At 50.1% G+C, this 19,526-nt stretch overlaps 9 protein-coding genes and 1 non-coding gene across 10 annotated transcripts; 7 read left to right on the top strand and 3 right to left on the bottom strand.

The window, feature by feature from the left end:
- Positions 1 to 190: 190 nt before the first annotated feature.
- Positions 191 to 1,578, top strand: APUU_41244A (NUDIX hydrolase; the record flags this gene model as incomplete). Its single annotated transcript, XM_041704405.1, has 2 exons — positions 191 to 681; positions 729 to 1,578. The coding sequence occupies 2 exons, from the start codon at positions 191 to 193 to the stop codon at positions 1,576 to 1,578; spliced, it is 1,341 nt and encodes a 446-aa protein (XP_041556994.1).
- A 308-nt stretch (positions 1,579 to 1,886) lies between these two features.
- On the top strand, positions 1,887 to 2,374 carry APUU_41243A (uncharacterized protein; the record flags this gene model as incomplete). The annotated part of the gene is made up of 4 exons (XM_041704404.1): positions 1,887 to 1,982; positions 2,050 to 2,081; positions 2,199 to 2,280; positions 2,348 to 2,374. 4 exons carry the CDS (start codon positions 1,887 to 1,889, stop codon positions 2,372 to 2,374), a joined length of 237 nt encoding a protein of 78 aa, XP_041556993.1.
- Positions 2,375 to 3,047: 673 nt separating this feature from the next.
- Positions 3,048 to 4,476, top strand: APUU_41242A (uncharacterized protein; the record flags this gene model as incomplete). The annotated part of the gene is made up of 4 exons (XM_041704403.1): positions 3,048 to 3,163; positions 3,232 to 3,259; positions 3,308 to 3,833; positions 3,890 to 4,476. The coding sequence occupies 4 exons, from the start codon at positions 3,048 to 3,050 to the stop codon at positions 4,474 to 4,476; spliced, it is 1,257 nt and encodes a 418-aa protein (XP_041556992.1).
- Positions 4,477 to 6,067: 1,591 nt separating this feature from the next.
- On the top strand, positions 6,068 to 6,139 carry APUU_t40026A. Its single transcript has one exon. It is a non-coding gene; the product is annotated as a tRNA-Cys (tRNA).
- Positions 6,140 to 7,576: 1,437 nt separating this feature from the next.
- rpn8 (proteasome regulatory particle lid subunit RPN8) lies at positions 7,577 to 8,744 on the bottom strand (the record flags this gene model as incomplete). The annotated part of the gene is made up of 3 exons (XM_041704402.1): positions 7,577 to 8,182; positions 8,235 to 8,506; positions 8,561 to 8,744. The coding sequence occupies 3 exons, from the start codon at positions 8,742 to 8,744 to the stop codon at positions 7,577 to 7,579; spliced, it is 1,062 nt and encodes a 353-aa protein (XP_041556991.1).
- A 619-nt stretch (positions 8,745 to 9,363) lies between these two features.
- adk1 (adenylate kinase ADK1) lies at positions 9,364 to 10,323 on the top strand (the record flags this gene model as incomplete). Its single annotated transcript, XM_041704401.1, has 4 exons — positions 9,364 to 9,526; positions 9,582 to 9,634; positions 9,705 to 9,859; positions 9,918 to 10,323. 4 exons carry the CDS (start codon positions 9,364 to 9,366, stop codon positions 10,321 to 10,323), a joined length of 777 nt encoding a protein of 258 aa, XP_041556990.1.
- A 305-nt stretch (positions 10,324 to 10,628) lies between these two features.
- On the bottom strand, positions 10,629 to 11,985 carry APUU_41239S (Gfo/Idh/MocA family protein; the record flags this gene model as incomplete). The annotated part of the gene is made up of 4 exons (XM_041704400.1): positions 10,629 to 11,203; positions 11,283 to 11,807; positions 11,866 to 11,886; positions 11,952 to 11,985. The coding sequence occupies 4 exons, from the start codon at positions 11,983 to 11,985 to the stop codon at positions 10,629 to 10,631; spliced, it is 1,155 nt and encodes a 384-aa protein (XP_041556989.1).
- Positions 11,986 to 12,497: 512 nt separating this feature from the next.
- On the bottom strand, positions 12,498 to 14,747 carry APUU_41238S (putative mRNA cleavage factor complex component Pcf11; the record flags this gene model as incomplete). Its single annotated transcript, XM_041704399.1, has 6 exons — positions 12,498 to 12,548; positions 12,607 to 12,975; positions 13,028 to 13,223; positions 13,273 to 13,985; positions 14,040 to 14,483; positions 14,580 to 14,747. 6 exons carry the CDS (start codon positions 14,745 to 14,747, stop codon positions 12,498 to 12,500), a joined length of 1,941 nt encoding a protein of 646 aa, XP_041556988.1.
- A 934-nt stretch (positions 14,748 to 15,681) lies between these two features.
- On the top strand, positions 15,682 to 16,139 carry APUU_41237A (uncharacterized protein; the record flags this gene model as incomplete). The annotated part of the gene is made up of 4 exons (XM_041704398.1): positions 15,682 to 15,819; positions 15,871 to 15,898; positions 15,955 to 15,964; positions 16,034 to 16,139. 4 exons carry the CDS (start codon positions 15,682 to 15,684, stop codon positions 16,137 to 16,139), a joined length of 282 nt encoding a protein of 93 aa, XP_041556987.1.
- A 648-nt stretch (positions 16,140 to 16,787) lies between these two features.
- On the top strand, positions 16,788 to 19,200 carry APUU_41236A (putative microtubule binding protein HOOK3; the record flags this gene model as incomplete). The annotated part of the gene is made up of 3 exons (XM_041704397.1): positions 16,788 to 18,377; positions 18,743 to 18,865; positions 19,009 to 19,200. 3 exons carry the CDS (start codon positions 16,788 to 16,790, stop codon positions 19,198 to 19,200), a joined length of 1,905 nt encoding a protein of 634 aa, XP_041556986.1.
- Positions 19,201 to 19,526: the final 326 nt, after the last annotated feature.

Genomic DNA, 19,526 nt, shown 5'->3' with positions numbered 1-19,526 from the left:
TTACGTATTTACGCTCTTTACTTAGTAATTTTTGCTCTGTTATCCTCGGAGTTCTTCCCACTCTCCGCATTCTCTCCTTTCTACTCCGCATAATTCACTAGACTTGGTGTATACATTGCCGCGTTGCATATATCCATGCGCCTTATTTAATTTCTTATTGCACTCACTCAATTTAGAAATTTTGAGCCTCATGCATGACGCTAGTCCGACGTCGGAACAGGCGACCTCCTTGCCCTCGTCCCTGCACAATGTCTTGCTAGAGCTCTACCAGAATTCCTATCCCCATGTCCCTAATCCTCCGCAATGCAAGAAACGCGCCTCCGTTACCCTAGTCCTTCGGGTACGATCTACGTACAAACACCGGCCGGACCGACCCTCACTTCTCCAAAATGATGCCAACGCCCCCGTGCCAGATCAGCTACGCACTTTTTTCTCCCAGCCGTGGGTGCAGAACGGGGACCCCGAGGTCCTATTCATCAAAAGAGCTTCGCGTGTTGGGGACCGCTGGACTGGCCATGTGGCGCTTCCTGGAGGTAAACGAGATCCAGAGGATGCTGATGATCGAGCGGCCGCAATTCGAGAAGCCTCGGAAGAGGTCGGCCTCGACCTAACGACCGACGATTGCATATACGTGGGAAATCTACCTGAACGGGTGGTAACATCAAGCTGGGGCAGTGTTCCGTAGGTTCTCTGGCCTTCTGTTGACTTCACTGTACTAATTGGGGCAGGTTGATGGTCCTCTGTCCGTATGTCTTCCTCCTAACAGGATGCGACTCCCCCGTTCTCGAACTACAACCCGACGAAGTGGCATCGACGCATTGGGTATCCTTAAACGTCCTCCTTTCACCTGCATCACGAACTGTAGAGAATGTCGACATGACACAGCGGCTTGCGAATACCGGGGGTCTAATGGCTCGTCTAGCAAGCCGAACTATGATGGGCTATATGCAATTCTCGGCCATTAGCTTGAACCCTACTGAGACCTTGCAGTGCGGTACAAATCTCAAACGCAACCTCGAGACTACTCAAGCCCCCACCTGGCTGCAAAGATGCAAATCAATGCTCTGCAAATCTCAGGCTAGCTCAAACCAAAAACCGCCGCTCCTTCTCTGGGGCCTAACACTCGGCATACTAGCAGACTTTCTGGACATGCTCCCTCCTCACACAGCCGTCCAACTGTGGAACTATCCCACTTTCACCTCCCCTGATTTGCGCCTTCTCATAAACATCCTTACCTACCAGTTGCGGAAACGCAATGTGCACCAGGTCAAGTCCGGGGCGCGACGTCGGCCGAGCAATACAGCTATTGATGGTGAAACGGCAGCGCTGCCGGTTATTGAGGAGCGTGAGAGCGACGACCGTAACCAAGTCGGCATTGGAGGGCTTGGGGTGGGAAGGTATTATGGTTCATCTGATAGGAGCCCCAATGGGAGTGCGTATGCAGTCGGCATCATGCTCAAGGGTTACTATGAAAGGGTCCGAGTCGCCCTCTATATTTTCGTTGCCTGGAGAGTGACTATGGGGTCTGTGGCGGCTTTATGCGTTTGGAGATATCTCCGCCGAAAACTCATTATATAAACAGTCTAATATATAGCTGGGGCGATCCGCCTTTTTGTTCAGCAAATACCCAATCTATACTTTCAGAGTCTAGATCTCAACTTCAGTTACTCTGTTCGTTCCACCAAGAGCCTATTGCGTCATAGCAACGTACGGTAATATAAATACGGAAAACTTTCCTGCCTCGGTCAGTTTCCGATAAGACGATTATGTAAAGCACTTACATAACTACCCACCAGAAGCTGGACAGCCTCAATCAACATGGCCATCAACACTATCAATTCGAAAGCAAACCACTCTCAAGCGGGCGCCTATCACCCATTACCGCAATGGCTGCTACTCAAAAACTTTATCCCCGCGCGACAGTGAAGCGGATAGTCAAAGCTCAAGCAAACCGCAGCTTGAGCAAAAACGCCGATATCTTGGTAAACAAAACATCACCCTAGGGACTATTTGATAAATAATTAATAACGCCTATGATTCTGTTGCCAGATATTCCTCGATTACATGCTCTTCATGCAGGAGTAAGTTAATGCTACCCTACTCGCCTCTTGTCCGCGCGCGGTCCTCCTAGCCTTCGATCCCACATCCGAGACGGCGCGCGTCTAGCATAGCAACTGGAACCGTTCTGACGATAACAGATTGATGCGTGAAGCTTCGATTCGATCGCGCAAGGCGGGTGAAAAGAATATCAGCCCGAATTCTGTTCGCAAGGTGACTGAGGTATGTTTTGTCGAGCTACGGTTATTTCTTCGGGATAATGCTGATTCATGGGGGTTTGGTACCGCAGAAAACGTTGCGCAAATTCAAAGGCTGAACCGAGTGGAATCCCTTGTCTTACCCTGGCTTTTACGAACGTTTCGATGAGATTTGCTGCGGTGGGGGTGATATAGTTCAGGATAGCCGGCATATGACTGGGCGCGCGGCTTCTTGATTTCTATCTGAAATAGTGTGTCCTTTCGGGATATGGGCGGAGTTTATGGCGTTATTTATGAGTTACGATACCCAATTTGATATACGCATGGTGTAGTCATGCGTGGCCGTTGTAGAGTCAGCGACTTGGAGCTCCGCAAGAGCCTCATCGATGCGAAGATGGTCCTTGTACTCAGTGAATAGCCTTAGAAAGCCACGATCGTTCCTAAATAGATTTAGTATTCTGCATACAAGTAAATACTGTCATTATCTATGGATTTTCCTTGTGCAGTGCCTGTGCCATTGTTGGGCTGACCCCTGCAGCACGCGACAAACCAGAGCGGCGCTGATGATCGGTGACGGGCCCGCCTTTCACCTTTCTTTCTTCTGCCCTCCACTTGATTCTACACGTCAGTTCCTCTCTCTCTCTCTCTCTGTCTGTTACATTCGTGTATTCCTTCAGGCTGCCGTCTGAGCTCTGCATCTCTATTTCCCTCTTTTTATCTTTTTCGCCCAACCCTCATCATCATCTTATTACCTCAAACGAAATTCGGGTTCCACTATCTTCGACCGACATCATGGCTGCAGCGCAATCTCCCGCTCTCTCAGAAGCAAAGCCAACCAGTGTTAGCAATTCTGCTGCTGGTACTGCTTCAGAACTTTCTGGATTTCCACACTACAAAGAACTTCATAAGTACGGTCACTTCGGAGCTTTCGCATTTCTCACTGGCTGCTTGTTTGTGGGCGCTGACCGATACTTAGGAACCTGCGCAACAATGTGAAGAAGCTGGTCAGTAGCTTGAGTTGCGATTTATTTCCTTTTGTTAACCCAATTTAGAATGCGACCGCTAAAGTTGACGCTATCATCGCCGAGAATCCAAAAAAGACACTGGATGAGCTGGTTGCGGAGAAGAAGATCAACAATGACCAAAAGGCGCAAGCCCTGAAGAAACCGGCTCTTCAGGTCGCCGTTTCGCAGCTGGAGGAGCAGATAGCTCATTACAAGGAGTTTGCGACATTTTACGAACAGCGCTTAGCTAGCCAGAAGGCGGAGCTCGAGAAGGCACACAAGGAGCTGGAGGCTCTCCGGGAGGAAGCCGCCAATGCACCAGCCGCTCAGGCAGCCCCTGAAGTAAAGAAAGAGGATTTCAGCGAGCAGTTGCTGCGTGTGGCCAAGTTCCTGTCTGCTGCTGCGGTCAGGAGGCACCGCGGTCTCGGCTCTGAGGTGGACACTCCCGCCTTTGAAGGTGTCCTCGCGCAAGTCTATAGTGGTGATCTTAATGCGGTTGCCTCGATGCAAAAGCTCATCGATGGCACTGATGAGAAGGTTAGCAGTGTTGAGGGTAACATACTAGACATCACCTGTGAGTGTTCTATTGATGTATTATATGAGGATCAAAGCTAATCTCTCAAATCTCAGACTCCCAGGTCATCCAGCTTTCCGAAGAGACCAAGGATCCGGAGGCTGCACCCGCATCTGATCCTACCGCAGCTAACGCGGCCTCCACCGAGCTTCAAGATCCGACCTATACTACTGAAGCTGCTTCAAACGAAGCTACAGGTTCCGCGCCTGAAGCTGAGAATGTTGCTCCTCCCCCGCAGACCCTTGTTTCGGACGGTGCGAATGCGGTCGCCGAAGCCGCCTGGGAGCCACACAATGATCCTCTTGCCTCCTCCACGAACACGGAAGGCTTTGTCGAAATTCCTCGTAATCCGGCTGAGACAGAAACCGGTCTCCAGGCAACTCCTGCCAATATCAACGCCGACGTTGCTCCACAGGAAAGCGCAGCGCCCTTTAAGCCTGGCGAGAATGGCCTCGAGTCGGCCGGCGATCGCCACCAGAGGCAGCCTAGCTTCCGCGGACGTGGTCGCGGCCGTGGCCGTGGTGGTGATGGCTTCCGTGGCCGTGGCCGTGGTGACTTCCGCGGTCGTGGTCGGGGTGGCCGTGGTGGCCGTGGCCGCGGAGGACCGAACGGTGCTCCCGCTGCCACTCCTGCATCCCAGTAGCTGGCGACGATACCTAGATTGGCTATTTGGTTGGGGAAGGTATCTGCCAAACGGCTTCTCTATTTATCATAGCCACCACCCCGTCCATCCTGTCTTACGACCCTTCCCTTCGACTCTGCGGATTGTCCAGTTTTATTCCTCTCTAATAATCTCATTTACGGGGTAACGGTGGTGTTATGGTTCACGAAAGCAATGAATTTTCAAAACGATACAACAAGACTTTGCAGAGAATCCGCCATTTCATCTTATATTTCTGAACGGTACTGCAAAAAAAGCTTCCGTTGGCATTTGTGTTGTGGTTATTGAGCGTGCATCTGGTTGCTCTTCGATATCTCATTCTATCTTCTCTTTTTGATCTTGTTGGCGCGTTCGTTGCCTGTTTGGGTGACGTGCGTGTCTTCTTTCTTTCAATACCCACACTGTCTTTTCTTCATTCTGTATTTTAGTTTGACCCATATGTCGACATATAAATCTTGGGGATGCGGATTGGGCAGTCAGTTGGCTGGCGAGGAGCGTCGGCTGGGCTGGATAGACAGGGCTTAAATAGGTCGTTAAAGCAGTTACACATGTAATCTTACCATTCTCTTTAGAGACCACGAGGTGTTGCACGATCAACATTATATTTTCCAATGCTGTTCATGTCGTTTCCGATTAGAAATCCTTCCGTTGTACAACAGAAGTGGCCGCCACTGTATGTTTTCGATGATTCGGTTGGTAAACCCAAATGAATTACAGCAAATATTGAATATGTGCAGTGGTGGTGTTCTATATCGAAATACCAGTTGGCCAAAAATCCCGCTGGTGGTTGTTGGCCGTCTCTATATTGCATCATATACCAACATTCTACCAGCATTGTAGGTGTTTGGTGATGTGTTTGTCCGAGTACGAGAAATATATAGTTACATGATGTCGCCCGCTACGACCATGCGGCAGACAGTCCGCTGTCGCGTTCGACCATGGTCCAAAACACAGCCAAATGAAAGAAAATGCGAAGTGTAGAACACGGAGCACACTCATTTGTATTCCTGGCTGAAGTAGTACTGTGGTGATACTATCATTTCTTTGTCCTTTCTTCAGGTTCGAATCCGCTGCTCCTGTACAAACTAATATGTGGTTATTACTACAATACTTGAGATGTTTATACTTCAAACTCCTTCCCATCGATCATGGCCGCCAAACTCCTCTTACCCCAAGTAATCGCTGCTAAGTACTCCATCGTCTACGTGTTGGTTGGCATTGGCCGTCAGTACAAGACAACTTCCGACCTCACAAACAGTTAGAACGACCACAACTATATAAGCAGACACATCTTCAATAAGATCCTATACTCAAATTCTCCGCAGAGACACACGTGTGGGCATTGCATCCATCGGTGCAGCCAGTTAAGACAGACGAAGTATACAGAGGACCTATAGACTAATCCCAATCCGTAGTCGTCATCCCGGGCGTACCTCCCGTCCCGCCTCCACCAGTCGCAGACCCGCCAAGACCCACAGCACCCCACTCATGTGACCTCGTAAGCCTGCATTAGCCCCGTGTCGAACCAAGCCAGATTCCAAGCCAGAATTCTTCACCGAATTCATATCCACTAGGGTCGATAGCTCAGGGGTAGAGCAAGCGGCTGCAGTCCGCTAGGTCGCGCGTTCAATTCGCGCTCGGCCCTTTCATTTTTTGGGCGATTTTTGGTGGTGTTTTTTAAGCATTCCTTCTATCAAGATGGCTGCAAGTAGGGTTACGCCTGAGGTCACGGGTCAGTCCCGTGACCACGCACTCCTACATACGCCCAGCCACAAACTATCATCTGCACGGACAATAACGTTCCATCCTGTCTTGTGGAAAATCTGCCCACTAGTCCATTGGCCGAATACACCTCATGTACATTTCCACTGGATTTGCTCTGCACCGTTCGTAGTACTTCCAAAACCTCTTACCTTGAGAGTCCTATACGCAGCGGGAATTGACACAACCCCACATCTCAGATGTACAAAGCAAGGGTAGGAAGGCAAGATCAAACTCACGTCGTTGTACCACCAAATAGAGGTGCGGATATTGCAGCTCACTCGAGCACAAGCACTTGGGCCCGGTCCCATCTCAGGCTGACCCTGTACCCCTCTCAGATACTGAATTCCATCGTGAACTCGACCAGAGCTGGTATACTCGTAGTTATGACATTTTATCGGTGCATTTGAGAAGTCTGTCCGTTTGACGAGATTATTCTCTTGCAGCGGGAAGTCTTGGGAGATTGCAGCTCCGAGTGCCTGACTGGTGGTAGAGGGTCATTGAACGGTGTAGGGCTAGAGGACTCACCAGCGAGAAAACGGCGGGGAACGCAGTGAGAATATCTATGACGCGCATGGCGAAGTTTGCAAGACTTGTGGACTTAGAAAATGGAGTGCAGAAGAAACTCGAGTGCTGATTCTGTTGATCGATGTCGAGAGCAACATTGCTCTCGATATACCCCTTAGTGAGCGTTTCCGTCCAATTTGAGAAACCAGGCTGTGAAGGAAAAGACTATGTATGACCTGGAGCATGAATCTGGAATTGATGTACGCATTGTTGTATATGCCAGCAATTACAATATGGTCTGTTGACGCGATGGAAGATCTACCTGTGGGGACTTCTTCAATGTCCGGTTGGTTCTGCAGAAATCGATTTTCAGAGACTGGCTCGCGCTGGGTTGGTAACCAGAGTATGGAGTACGTTACTCGTCGAGTATTCCCAGATAGGAACCAACTCTGCCTTGTACCAATAATCGCACAGCCACTATGTTAGGATTGGTCGACTCGTACTTGAGTATTTCGCAGATAAACATGTTGGAAGTTCTGTAGATGAGAGCTGGGGTAAATAACGAGCATCATGGTTTAGACCATGGCCGGTGGGAGCTGAAAAAACATTGTACTCCGGCTTGCAGGACTGCACGCAACCGTCGTAGACCGATATTTCTTACCTGGGTTAGTGGTAGCGCTAAACCTACGAGCCTTGACAATGCAGCTAGAATACGTTGTGGACATACGTGAATACTAAGACTTTAGCTTCGAAATAATCATAGTGTACATTCCGATGCACCATCTAGATTATGTCACATTCACTCGGTGCCTGTCTATCGCTTCTTCGTCTTCTCCTTGGACTCCTGGTCTTCTTTCTGCTCGGTTGCAGTGCCATTGGCCTTCTTTGCACCCTCCTTCTCGCTCTTCGCGGCATTGGCCTCTTGCTCCCTCTTCTGCTCGTTTTCTTCCTGCTGTTGTCGGTTCTGGATCTTGTTCTCGATCAAGTCGTGGTATGCGGTGACAGCACGGACCAAACTGCTCAGGTAGATGGCCATTAGCTGGTCGTTCGTCTTAATGCTCATGGCGCGGGCTAGCTCAGCGTCATCTGTTGGTTGTTCCGGCTCGCCGCCAGCGCGAGGCGTCGTTGCCGGTGTGGATAGGTTGGGAAGGAGGTTGAAGACATCCTGGAGGTTGCCAAGAATGGCGTGGTTTACTGGTAGTTCGTTGTCGAGGACTTTTTGGAGGTATTGGCCGATATCACGTAGGCGGAGGTGTAGGCCCTGCAGGGACTGTAGCTGCGATGTGATGCGGGTGGAAAGCGTTCCGACAGCAACGTCTCTGATGTCTCGGAGAAGGTGCTCCACACCGATTTCCTCTGCTTCTTCCGCCTCGATTGTGGATGGGGTATGCACGAAGGTTCTGGAGGTAGTGGTGCCGTCCTGACAAACACAGAATGAGCATGATATTCGGCCAAAAATTTGGGGAACTTACATCTTTGATCTCATCCACCGCAAAGTACGCATCAGTAGGGACCCCAACCTCCTTCGGTTGCACATCAACAATAACTAGCAGAGGGTTTGGTGTGTATCGTTTGAACAGCTCGTTGATTTCGAGATCGGAAGCTCGTAGTTTCGGCCCAGAGTGATACCATCCGATCAGCTTCTCGCGGGCGTTGATCTTCTTGAACATGTCTCGCATTGACTCGACAAAGTTGTGATCTAAAAACCACACCGATGGGTCTTTCTCATCTTCCTCGAAGGGGACTGAATAATCGTATTAGCTTGTGATGACAGGACGGTTCAGGTGCCAGCTCGTACCAGCGAAACTGTTTGATACCCGAACATTCCCTCCTATGTGTTCTCCTAGCAGCACACCAACCACCCGCTTCCGGGTACCTTTGGCGGAACGTCCATAATGATCTGCGACGGAGAGAAGTACCAATGGAGCAACGGTGACGGTCCGCGTGACGAGCGAGAGCGTGTCCGCCGTGGTGGCAGGCATGGCGGAGCGGAAACAGGGATAAATTAGAAGCCGGGAGTAGATCGAAGTCAGAAGTCCGACAAGACAGAATGAGAGGGTTATTGGAGGAGAGTGAGAGAGCTTCAAAGCGGAGGGTGTTGGCTGATGGGGATGATGAGAGATGGAAGCTCAGGCTGTTGGTTGTCTCTGCGTCAGTTACCTAAGTTGACGCTGGAGCTCTCCCTGAGCCACAGTGGCTGGAGCCGCCAGAGCCACATATGCCTTGTGGCCTGAGGCATGAAGCCACATGTTCTATTCCGTGTTTATTTCACCACGTTTGCACTTATCAAGCGTGTAAAGCTAAATTTAAGCTATTACAAAGTTTGTCGAAATACAATTAACATTCTTGTGAGTGTGTCTGCGCGACTCGGCGGAGTTGGCGACGACAAAAGCCGGAGACAAGCCTCGGAGCAGCGGGTGCGTCCTCCGCTCTCGGTCTCGTTTTCTTCACCCCAGCATCCAGGTTCCCGTCCTTCCCTTCCATTTCCCCGTCCTTGCGCCTTACCCTGCTTCCTCCTCTTTAACCTCTCCCTCGATCTTCCCAGATAAGCTCTTTCGCTAGAGTTATCGCTCCCCTTCCGCACCCAGTTCTTCCTCCGCAATGGCTCCCATCACAGACGAGGTGGTCGATGGACTCAAGTCCACGATCGGAAAGCTCGAAGCTCGCATTGAGGACTTGGAAAGCCGCCTTCCTGGCGGTGGTGCCAAGCCCAAGTCCGTCACGGAGCAAATGCGACTGATTCTCATGGGACCTCCCGGTGCTGGTACGTTGGGACTTACAAATTGGTTGTTAGAATCGGCTTCTGACCCGGAGACTAGGCAAGGGTACTCAGGCCCCGAACATCAAGGAGAAGTTCTGTGTCTGCCACCTGGTAAGCCATCCACATTCGGAATTCTTATGACGGACTCGCGCGGCTAATTTTTTTTTTCTTTCTTTCCTAGGCTACTGGTGACATGCTGCGGTCCCAAGTCGCGAAGAAGACCGACCTCGGAAGGGAGGCCAAGAAGATCATGGATCAGGGTGGCTTGGTTAGCGACGAGATTATGGTCAACATGATCAAGAGCGAGTTGGAGGGCAACGCGGAGTGCAAGAACGGGTGTGTATAGGTTCCATTCTCTTTCGCACCACATAATGCTGATTTTGACGTCTACTAGTTTCATCCTGGACGGTTTCCCTCGCACTGTCGCCCAGGCCGAGCGCCTCGACGAGATGCTTGTTGCTCGCAACCAGACGCTCCAGCACGCTATCGAGCTCAAGATTGACGACGCCCTCTTGGTTGCCCGTATTACCGGGCGTCTGGTCCACCCTGCTTCCGGACGTTCATACCACAAGATCTTCAACCCTCCCAAGGACGCCATGAAGGACGACGTCACAGGCGAACCTCTTATTCAGCGCTCCGACGACAATGCCGATGCCCTCAAGAAGCGTCTGGTTACATACCACAACCAGACTGCCCCGGTTTGCGAGTACTACAAGAAGACCGGCATCTGGCGGGGAATCGATGCCAGCCAGGAGCCTGGTCAGGTGTGGAAGAGCCTTCTCGGTGTTTTCAGAAACTAAGAAGCTATAATTTCCTTTGTTTATGTACGCAGTGATGCCAAAACCGTGCGGTCTGCCAATTCCTTGATATAGTGACATGAGCGGTTACTTAGGGAAATCATAAATGGGTTTGTTCTGTCTTTATTCTTAAGGGGATAGGGCTTGTTGGAAAAGAGCTGTCTCAGGCGTCAGTCAATGTATAGACAACCGCGAGACTCTACACTATGTATAATAGTATTAAAGGTCGTGTTTTGAATGAGATCTAAACCCATCCTTCAATTAATTTATTGCCTTGCAACCTTAACTGGAGGACTATTGCCTCGGTTTTACAGCTGCGTAGGATAGACAGTCGACTCAATATTCTCCGGATAAGTCAAGCCATTCTGCTTCCTCGCCTCGTCCATTACATCCATGATCACGATACTCTCCTCCAAAGATAGCGTATCGCTCTCCAACTTCCCATCCCTCAAGCACCTCGCCACCTCATCTGCCTCATAATACATGCCCCTCCCATCAGACGGGAACGTAAACCTCTTCTCCTTGATCTCGCCCTCCCCTTTCTGAGGAATAATACGGTACGCGGTTGGCCGGAACGCAGGTCCATCAACCTGAATCTCACCCTTCGTGCCCTGGATACGGATCGCAGGTCGAGCGGCATTGGTCTCGTCGGGGTCGGTCCATACACGGAGGTGCGTTGTCGCGATAGCTTGGGATTCACCTGGGTGGGTGGCATTTGCGGGCGTGGTTGTCGGGAAAGATAGAAGGATCGTGGTTGCCTCGTCTGCGCCGGTGAGGTGATAAGGTGTGATGTGAGCGGAGACGCGCGAGGGAGGCTTTCTTGCTTCCTTGGGAAGCGTGTGGTAAAGTGTTTGGAACACCCAGGTTAAGGAATAGATGCCGACTGTCCACGTTAGCATTTGAACGTATACCTGCATGAAAAAACATGAAACGGGATGAAAAGAGTGGAGGGTTGAACGCACGATCAAGCAAAGCTCCCCCAGCTAAATCCTTATTAACCATTCGATGCTCAGTGCTAAACCTCTCCACGCCACCAAAGCTGTTATCTGCGCTCACTCGCAGAACTTCGCCAACGGCGCCAGCCTTGATCAAGTCCCTGATCTCAATACTCAGCGGGAAATACCTTGTCCACACAGCCTCCATGAGGAACAGGTTCTTCTTCCGCGCCGTCTCAACAAGGATCCTTGTTTGTTGAGCATTCACTGTAAATGCCTTCTCACAGAGAACATGCTTCCCTGCTTCCAGGATAAGCATGACATTCTGGAAGTGGTGCGAGTGTGGGGTTGCAACATAGACGACATCAACGTTGGGGTCAGCCGCGAGAGCCTCGTAGGAGCCGTACGCGGCGCAGGGAGATGGAATCCCGGTGTCCGCGATAAATTTCTCTGCGCGAGAAGCGGAGGACGAAGACGACACTGCTACGACTGTGTGGGAGACGTCGGAGGCCGAGCGGGCCGCGGGGTCGAGGAGGAGGTCGCGGACAAAGGCTGGACTGTCGGTTAGTGTGCTTCCATTTGACTTTTGAACGGCCTGCTGCTTGCTTACCGTCTGCGATTCCACCAGTGGCTGTGTTTCAATTGATGCCATTGTTAGTGTTGGTGTTTTATATTGAGAGAAGTGGGGGATCGTACCCAAGATACCCCACCGAACATTGTATGGAGCCATGTCGAAGAAAGTTGTCTGGTCAGGGTTTGCTGGAAAGTTTATGGGGGTAACGAAGAAGAGAGGAGATACAAAAAGTGGACTAGGTCAATGTACTATGTAGTATTTATAATGGCGCGAGGTGAGACAGCGTAGTATTCGTTTCCCTCCACGGAGTGAGTTACGCCGTGCGGGTCGCCTTCCATTTTCCGACGTCATTTAATTAATAAACACGGAGACCAGTGCGGAGATACGTCTGTCTGTTCTACACAATTATTTGGGGTAGGTCTAAGGATATACCACTATATACAAAGCACCACTCCACAGAATGCTATATAACCGACATCAACAACCTTGTAGACCTTGAAGTCAAAGACTGGGGAAACCCCACGCAATGCAAAACAACCGCCGGCTAAATGCAAGCCTCCCAAACAGGAAAGTAAAGGAAAGAATTTCATGATGGGTGGGTAAATATTCGGAAGAACTGCTGTGAACAATTCTAGGCGTGGGCAGCATCGAAGGCTTGCAGTGCAAGCTCACATCGGCTCTGTTTTGACCCGTACGTTTTGACCAGGTGAGTTGGTTCCCTGGAAATCGTTAGAATCTAGCACAAAAAGACCACCGGTTCCTCTAAATCAAGCTCACCTCAGATTTGCGTTTGCCCAGCACTGAATCGGGGGTCCCTGTCCGCCCTGATGGGGCCTCTCGCCGAGTGGGAGTCGGACCGTCCTTGGTCACTTCCGCATAGCAGCTGGCGTGGTATACTCGAGCGCCTACTTTAACAGCGTCTTGCCAGATCCAATCTTGAACATCTTCTGACCATGTAGATTCGAACTTCTCCTGACAGATAGGACATGGGGTGTTGCGCAATGTGGCATCGTTAGGTGCTCGAATCCATTGTTTAACTGGGCCCTTCTTTGAGGGACTGTTTTCAGTTCCAGCAACGTTCTCGTTTGCAGCCTCAGTGTCCGTGATAACTTGATCGTCCCCCAGTTCCCGTGATTTTATCCAGTCCTGTTTGAATTAGTACGTAATAAGAAACGTAGCTTGGGAGATTGTTTCTTACCCGCTCGTCGACGTACCAGCTGCGATTCTGAGCACGCCTGGCGGCGTCACCCATCCGCTGGTTGGTTCGAAAGTGCCAATCGAGATGTCGTGCTTTCTTTTCTTTCCCTTCTTCGGTTGCAAAGAACCGACGGCCGCAGGTACCGCATCTATTTGACCGTGCCTCGTAGAGACTAGCGATCAACATGTTACGTGGGCTACGAACTTGATTAGAACCCGTGCGAATATTTACTAGGTATAACTTACATTTTGATAGATGCGGTGTTCATTTGAACATTAACTTGTATATCTGCAGTACTCACTGCTTGCGGTGTAGGCACGGGTGGCGTGTATCGTACTTGTCCAGGTACTATGAATGGAAACGTACCACCAGCGGCCGGTGGTGGAACTGATGCTGCCGGGGGTGCAGATGCCGCAGGTAGGAGGCCTTTCGCCCTTAAAGCTGCAACAATCGGATTCTCTGCGCCCGAAGTAGGTATTTGCGGAGTGCTACTGACAGGTATTTGGGGGAGGGCGGGTATTTGTGGTGGCGGAGTGGATTGCTGTCGTGCAGCTGTAGCTTTGATGAGTTCTGCAAGTGTTCCTGGATTTAAGAGTTGCTGAAGTGGCTGAGAGAATGACTGTGCGACAGGTGGAGTGCCTACAGTTGGAGTTGAGGTGACTGGGAGGTGTGGTGGAGCGGGTTGAGTTTGCGGGTTGGGAGCCTTGGGAGCAAGCGCTGATACTTGGTCACGGACAAGTCTTAGCTGTTCCTGGGTGAGTTGTTGGCGTTGCATGATGCCTTGCAAATCTAGAAGAGCTTTTAATCTCTGTTGTACAGATGGGTCGAGAGGGTTGTTCGCAAATTCATTTCGAGCAGCAGCTATGAGAACCTCCACATCACGGTTTAAGGATGTGATGTCGACTTCTTGTGACTGAAGCTGGGGCGTTGAAGTTGAGCGGACCGGAATCGTTTCGCTCTGCGACTGTTAGAGACCCGTGCTTGTACATAAGATTAACCACATAAGACTTACCGTCGGATATCCGTTGGCTGGCCCAGGCCGTTGGCCTTGCAGGGGATTTGCAGTTGGCGGATGCCGAGCGGCATTTTGCGGAGGTGTAGGTGTGTTTGGCCATCCAGGAGGGGTTCCAACACGACCGCGATTGAAGACGTCTTGCTGGCCCCTAGCCTGTTGTTGCTGAAGGGCAGCAGTCCTCGCCTTGATCAGGGCATTCTCAATGCTGCGAGTGATATCAGGTGGGAAGACCGGTCTCGTATCCAACGACCCCGGAACCGGCTCTTTCCATGTCTTCAACATCTCGTCCAACTTCCTGCGAGTTTGCGAGTCGACCAGCGTGTAGGCGTTCATGAAAGTCTGATACATATTCCGCCCAAGAAATAGAGTGTAGGGAGTGCCTACATTCTTCACGATGGAGTCGACTACATACAATGCAGGCAGCTTTTGAGCCGGTGGTGTCTACAAAGTAAGATTAGAACTGGTTCATCCCATCAAACTACACAGGAAGTCGTCCATAACACCAAACACAAGGGGAGTCTAAGAGATGTCACCTACTGTTCGAATGTGGTTCTCCAGGACGCGGGAGATAGCCATCGCATGTTCCGTGTTTTCCTTTGCGATAACGGTTAAATTGCTGATCTGAAACCTGTCATTTGACGTTAGATCTTCCAAGGAGTTTTTGTAGTCCTCGGCGACTTCATCAGAGGCCAGCGCAGCTGACATGATGGCGGATACAGGTGAGTAGATAGAAAAGAGGTTGTGGACGGAAAAGAACAATGTCAGTCAGCCCCGACAGATATCGATTTTTTTTTTTGAGCTTTTTTCTTCTTTCTGTGTCCTCTTGTCTTCTTTTTTTCCCAGGGGCACGCACCCCTTTGTAACCTTTTCTTTCTTTCTGTCTTTCTTTTAACACTTCTTTTTCTTCTTTGTTGCAGAGTCTCTTCAGGTTTTCCCCTGACTAAGTGGAGATATGGTTCTATTCTCACGTCCTTTGCTTTCAAATAAAAGCGGCCTGCTGGAAACAGAGCTGGAGAAAGTGTCCGAACTTGTAAAATGGTTGCTAGCTATCTTGGTCCAACCTGAGAAAACAACTAGAGGACGTAGACGCCAATCCTGCACCCAGTATCACCGAAACGTAGAAACGAAGAAACCACGATGACCCACCCCTGGATCGTTAGACTACCGCATAGATGTTATTCCACCCTAACTGGTCGTTCAATGACCGCAACTAGCGACGGTGGCCCGATGTGAGGGACGAAAGGAAGATATGCCGTTCGAGGAGTCTACAACGTGAGCGCGAGCGAGTCGATATATTCAAAGGAAATGAACTGAAGAAATCAGACACAAGCATCAAAGAAGTGAAGTTGAGTTCGGAGGACAATGAAAGGATGAGGAATGGGATGATGAAGCGGAGGTTGAATTGCAGACTCGCGATTCGGGAAGAGAAAGTAGGAGCGTGACTGTGCTGACTCAGCGGTCGGGCTGCATGCCGTCATCCCATTGAATGCGGCGGACGGTGGTGTTTCATCTTTCCATCCTGCAATCATTCGAATATCTGTTCTCTCATCAAGAACTGTGAGCTGTCGTCGAAGACTGCATCTACTTTGGAACCACAAGAAACTGCCCGCTCGTTGTTCTATCTGACTCAACCTAGTCTATGAACATGAAGCTTCTCTCCGGCGTTGTCGCCTTGGGCCTACTTCCGCTTGCACTTGCCAACTCAATCCTCGTCACTTACCCCAAGGACACACCAGACTCTGTCATTGATAGCGCGAAAGATTCAGTCAAGCAGGCTGTATGTTGCTATGCTCCTGACATATAAGACGTTCTGACCAGGTACATATAGGGTGGCACTATCACTCATGAGTACTCCTGTAAGTACCTCCCCATTCTGGAGTGCGTTGAATCACAGCTGACATGTTTTCCCTAGTGGTGATCAAGTATGTTCTTTATAGATCCACGGCTAATCCCTATTTAAACCCCTGAGCACTTGGTTCTAACTACACCAGGGGATTCTCCGCGGACGCTCCCGAGGCAGCTATCCAGCAGATTTCGACGGAATCGACAGAGTACAAACCAAATATCGAACAGGACCAGTCCGTATCAATCTCGTAAATGGAGATTCCTTGGTTGCCTTATGTTTCGGCTTTGTTGACGACATGAATGCCCTCAAGGTTTTGGGTACATTGTAATGAATAACGATAGGAATTGGCTGAAATACAGGAAGATGAATTCTTGTATTTCCATCGTCTCTAAGTATTGCAGACAAATACATTCTTTTATTATGGCGTTTTGAATGAGTTGGCTGATGCACAATGCCTGTCGAGCCTTTGTTAATTTTCACGGATATCGCCGCTGTACTTCTTTATGATAAATGCAAGTTACGAGATATTAAATTAGTCCAACTCCTGAATTATGAAAGCAAATCCTCGACTTTTTCCTGGGTGCTTGTAGCTTTGCTGGCTTTATATATACGGCGTATACTTAATTCCCCGGCTCAGGTACCAGGACCCGCCGACACCTGCGGACTCGACTGCCGAGAGCCTCCTAATCTACTCGGAAGGTCGCGAAAGTCAAGTTGACCATTTCACGCGTCCAATCCACCCAACTCATTTTGAACGACCTTGATCGGTCTCTATTCGAGTTCAGGGGCGCGATTAATTCCACAGCCAACAGAGTCGTTTACTCATTCGCCGCCCGAACATTCCTCAAATCGATTACCCCTTCTCCTTTCCCCTCGCCGGCTCCCCGCGCTCATCCAAGATGGACTCGGAGCATGGCGTCTCCCATACCGAAGCCTTGTTGGCATGGGTCAACAGCTTCGACCTGGTGGGCGAGCCGAAACAATTGGTAGAACTGTCCGATGGAAGAATCATCTGGGACATTCTGCACGACATCGACCCCGAGCGCTTCCCCGATGTGACCGATCCCAAGAAGTCGAACCTAGAGAACCTTGTTACTATACATGGGCGATTACAATACAACATCCTTGATTTGCGGAAATCAGAGGGCTGGCCTCGAGGACTGGATCCGGAGCCGAATCTGATAGAGTTCGCGGAAAACAACTCGGCCAGGGATGCCGAGAAGCTGCTGAAGCTTGTCTTCTTTGCTGCCACTATTACCGCCAAAGGAAACACCGCGAGTTATGAGACATACGGTGATGCCATTCAGAAACTGGACAGCCCTATTCAGGAAAGCCTCCAGGATTTTCTCGAGAATGTGGAAGAAGGACAGTACGAACTGGACGACCTAGCGCGGGAATCACGAGAATCCCAGCTAGTGAAGACAATAGAAGAACTCAAGCAGGAAAACAGTGTGCTACGGGAGAAGTACGATGAAAAGGATAGACGTGTGGCCGAGCTTGAATATACAGAAAACAACATGAAACAAGACCTGGAGTTCCTAAGAGAGCGCATCGATCTTCTGAAATCTGGCAAGGGCGAATTCAGCAAGAGAGATTTCGACCAGAAAACCGAGGAGATCGCGACACTAGAGGAACAACTGTTCATAGCTTCTGAGCAGAACGGCAAGCTCTCGATCAGAATCGACGAACTCCTTCGCGAGGCAAAGGACTACCAGGCTGTACGGGATAAGCTTGACATTGAAAAGAATAACTATGTAAACGCGAACCGCAATGCCAAATTTGCTGCCGAGCAGAAATCGAAGGAAATTGAGATGCTGCAGTCAAAGAACCAGAACCTCGAGGCCGAGAAGAAGGAGCTTAAGAAGCAGGTGATGGAATATGACGTGCAGCAACAAAAGCTCAACGAAGCGTTTAGAGAATGTAAGAATGCTCTTGCGCGATCTGAGCGGGAGGCTCGTGAGATATCCGTCACGAAAAGCAACGTCGATTTGGACAATGAAGAGCTCCGGAGGCGCGCGGAAGGCGCGGAGAAAGAGATCCATCAGCTGAAAGGAAGAATCGGTGAGCTGGAAGGGACAGACGATGACTATCTAGGGTCTCCCCGGAGTCGGACTCCTACTACCGGAATGATGACACCGAGTGTCCACGGGAATCTACAAAAGGATCTGGAAGCTGCTGGTTTCGAGGAGTCAACGCTGTCTCTCGGAGAAGAAGAGCACCCTGAGTTAATCAACGGGGTCGAAGAAGGCCCCAAAGAAGAGCCGGATAAAGCACTTGACGAAGACATGGCAATGCAAGAGGAGGACAAGGCCAAGCTACTCGAAGAGATGCTCAAACCGCTCGAAGATGCAAAAGAACAGCTTGCGCGGTTTATATCACAACAGACTGGCGAAGGATCGGAGGCTATCCAACAGTCTCTCGAAGGGCTTACACGGCAGATTTCGGAGTTGATAGATAAGGACCATGAAAGGCTGGCTCAACGTGCACAGGTTAGTGACTATTTCAGAGTTCCCTTACCTTCCCCATTGAGACCTAGGCGTCGTCTTGCAAGGAAAGAGTCTACAGTGCCCTTGTTACATCCGGCACTGGAAGACGATGATCAAGATAGCTGGAGCAGCGGAGGATGCACACCATGCTCCGCATCTTCTGAATTTCAATATGCTTCGGTGGGGCCGACTCCTCAAGACTACAGTAACGTCCGGCTTGGCTTGGGTGGAACTACCTCCACGTCTTCTTCGCGGTCTTCCTCCAGAGCTCCTGACAACCCCATCGAAATTAACATACGTGGCCACCAAACAGTGTTGATAATACAAGGAAGTGGCAAGAGGATATCGCTAACGATGTGATCAACTAGTATATTCACCAACAAAATGGGCAATTAAAACTCCTGCGAGATCGAATAAGCGAGCTCGAGAAGGCAGCCGAAGAGACCGAAGCTACTGATGGTGAGGAAGACACCGTTACTAGGGAACGCGAGGTAAGCAAGCTGTTTGATTTGTCACCCAGACCATGGTTCGCCCGTTTTGCCTTTATATCCCATCCTCAATATTTTCGTCGTTATTTAAAGGACCAATTTTCTTTTCCTACCGAACCCTGACTAACCAAGTATGCCGTTCGCAGCTCGAGCTTCAAAAGCAGATCGAGTCTTTAACCCGGGAACTCGCCCTCATGAGTTCATCCTGGTACGAACTCCAAGGTAAAAACAGTACCAACAACATCCCTACCTCGAGATATCGCCATGGTGCTGCTGGGCTGGTCGACGCCCACAAGGGCTGGCTTGCTAAGCAAAGAAGTGCTGTTGCTGGTCGATAATGGCTGTTTTTGCTCCATTATTTACTTCGTTGCGTGTACATACCCCTGTGTCTTCCGCATTCCGATCTGTCACTCGATATTAGCGGCGGTAATGTCTTCTTGTGTTAATGTACAAAGTCATCTATATCTTGATATACCATATTGTTGATAGAGAAAATATATATGAAACATGATTGCCATCCCTCCTACAAAAGTAGGTCGTTTCTGTGTCGCCCATTGTGGCTCCCCTCCACCGGATCCCAACTCGGGGCCCGCGGACATTTCCTGGGCCGGATATTCGGGTACTCTTCCCGCTAACTATATTGACTATTGGTGCCTAATATGCA

The sequence above is a fragment of the Aspergillus puulaauensis genome, chromosome 4, assembly GCF_016861865.1.
Source record: "Aspergillus puulaauensis MK2 DNA, chromosome 4, nearly complete sequence".
Classification (NCBI taxonomy): Eukaryota; Fungi; Ascomycota; class Eurotiomycetes; order Eurotiales; family Aspergillaceae; genus Aspergillus; species Aspergillus puulaauensis.
This window is presented reverse-complemented; position numbering and strand designations above follow the sequence as displayed.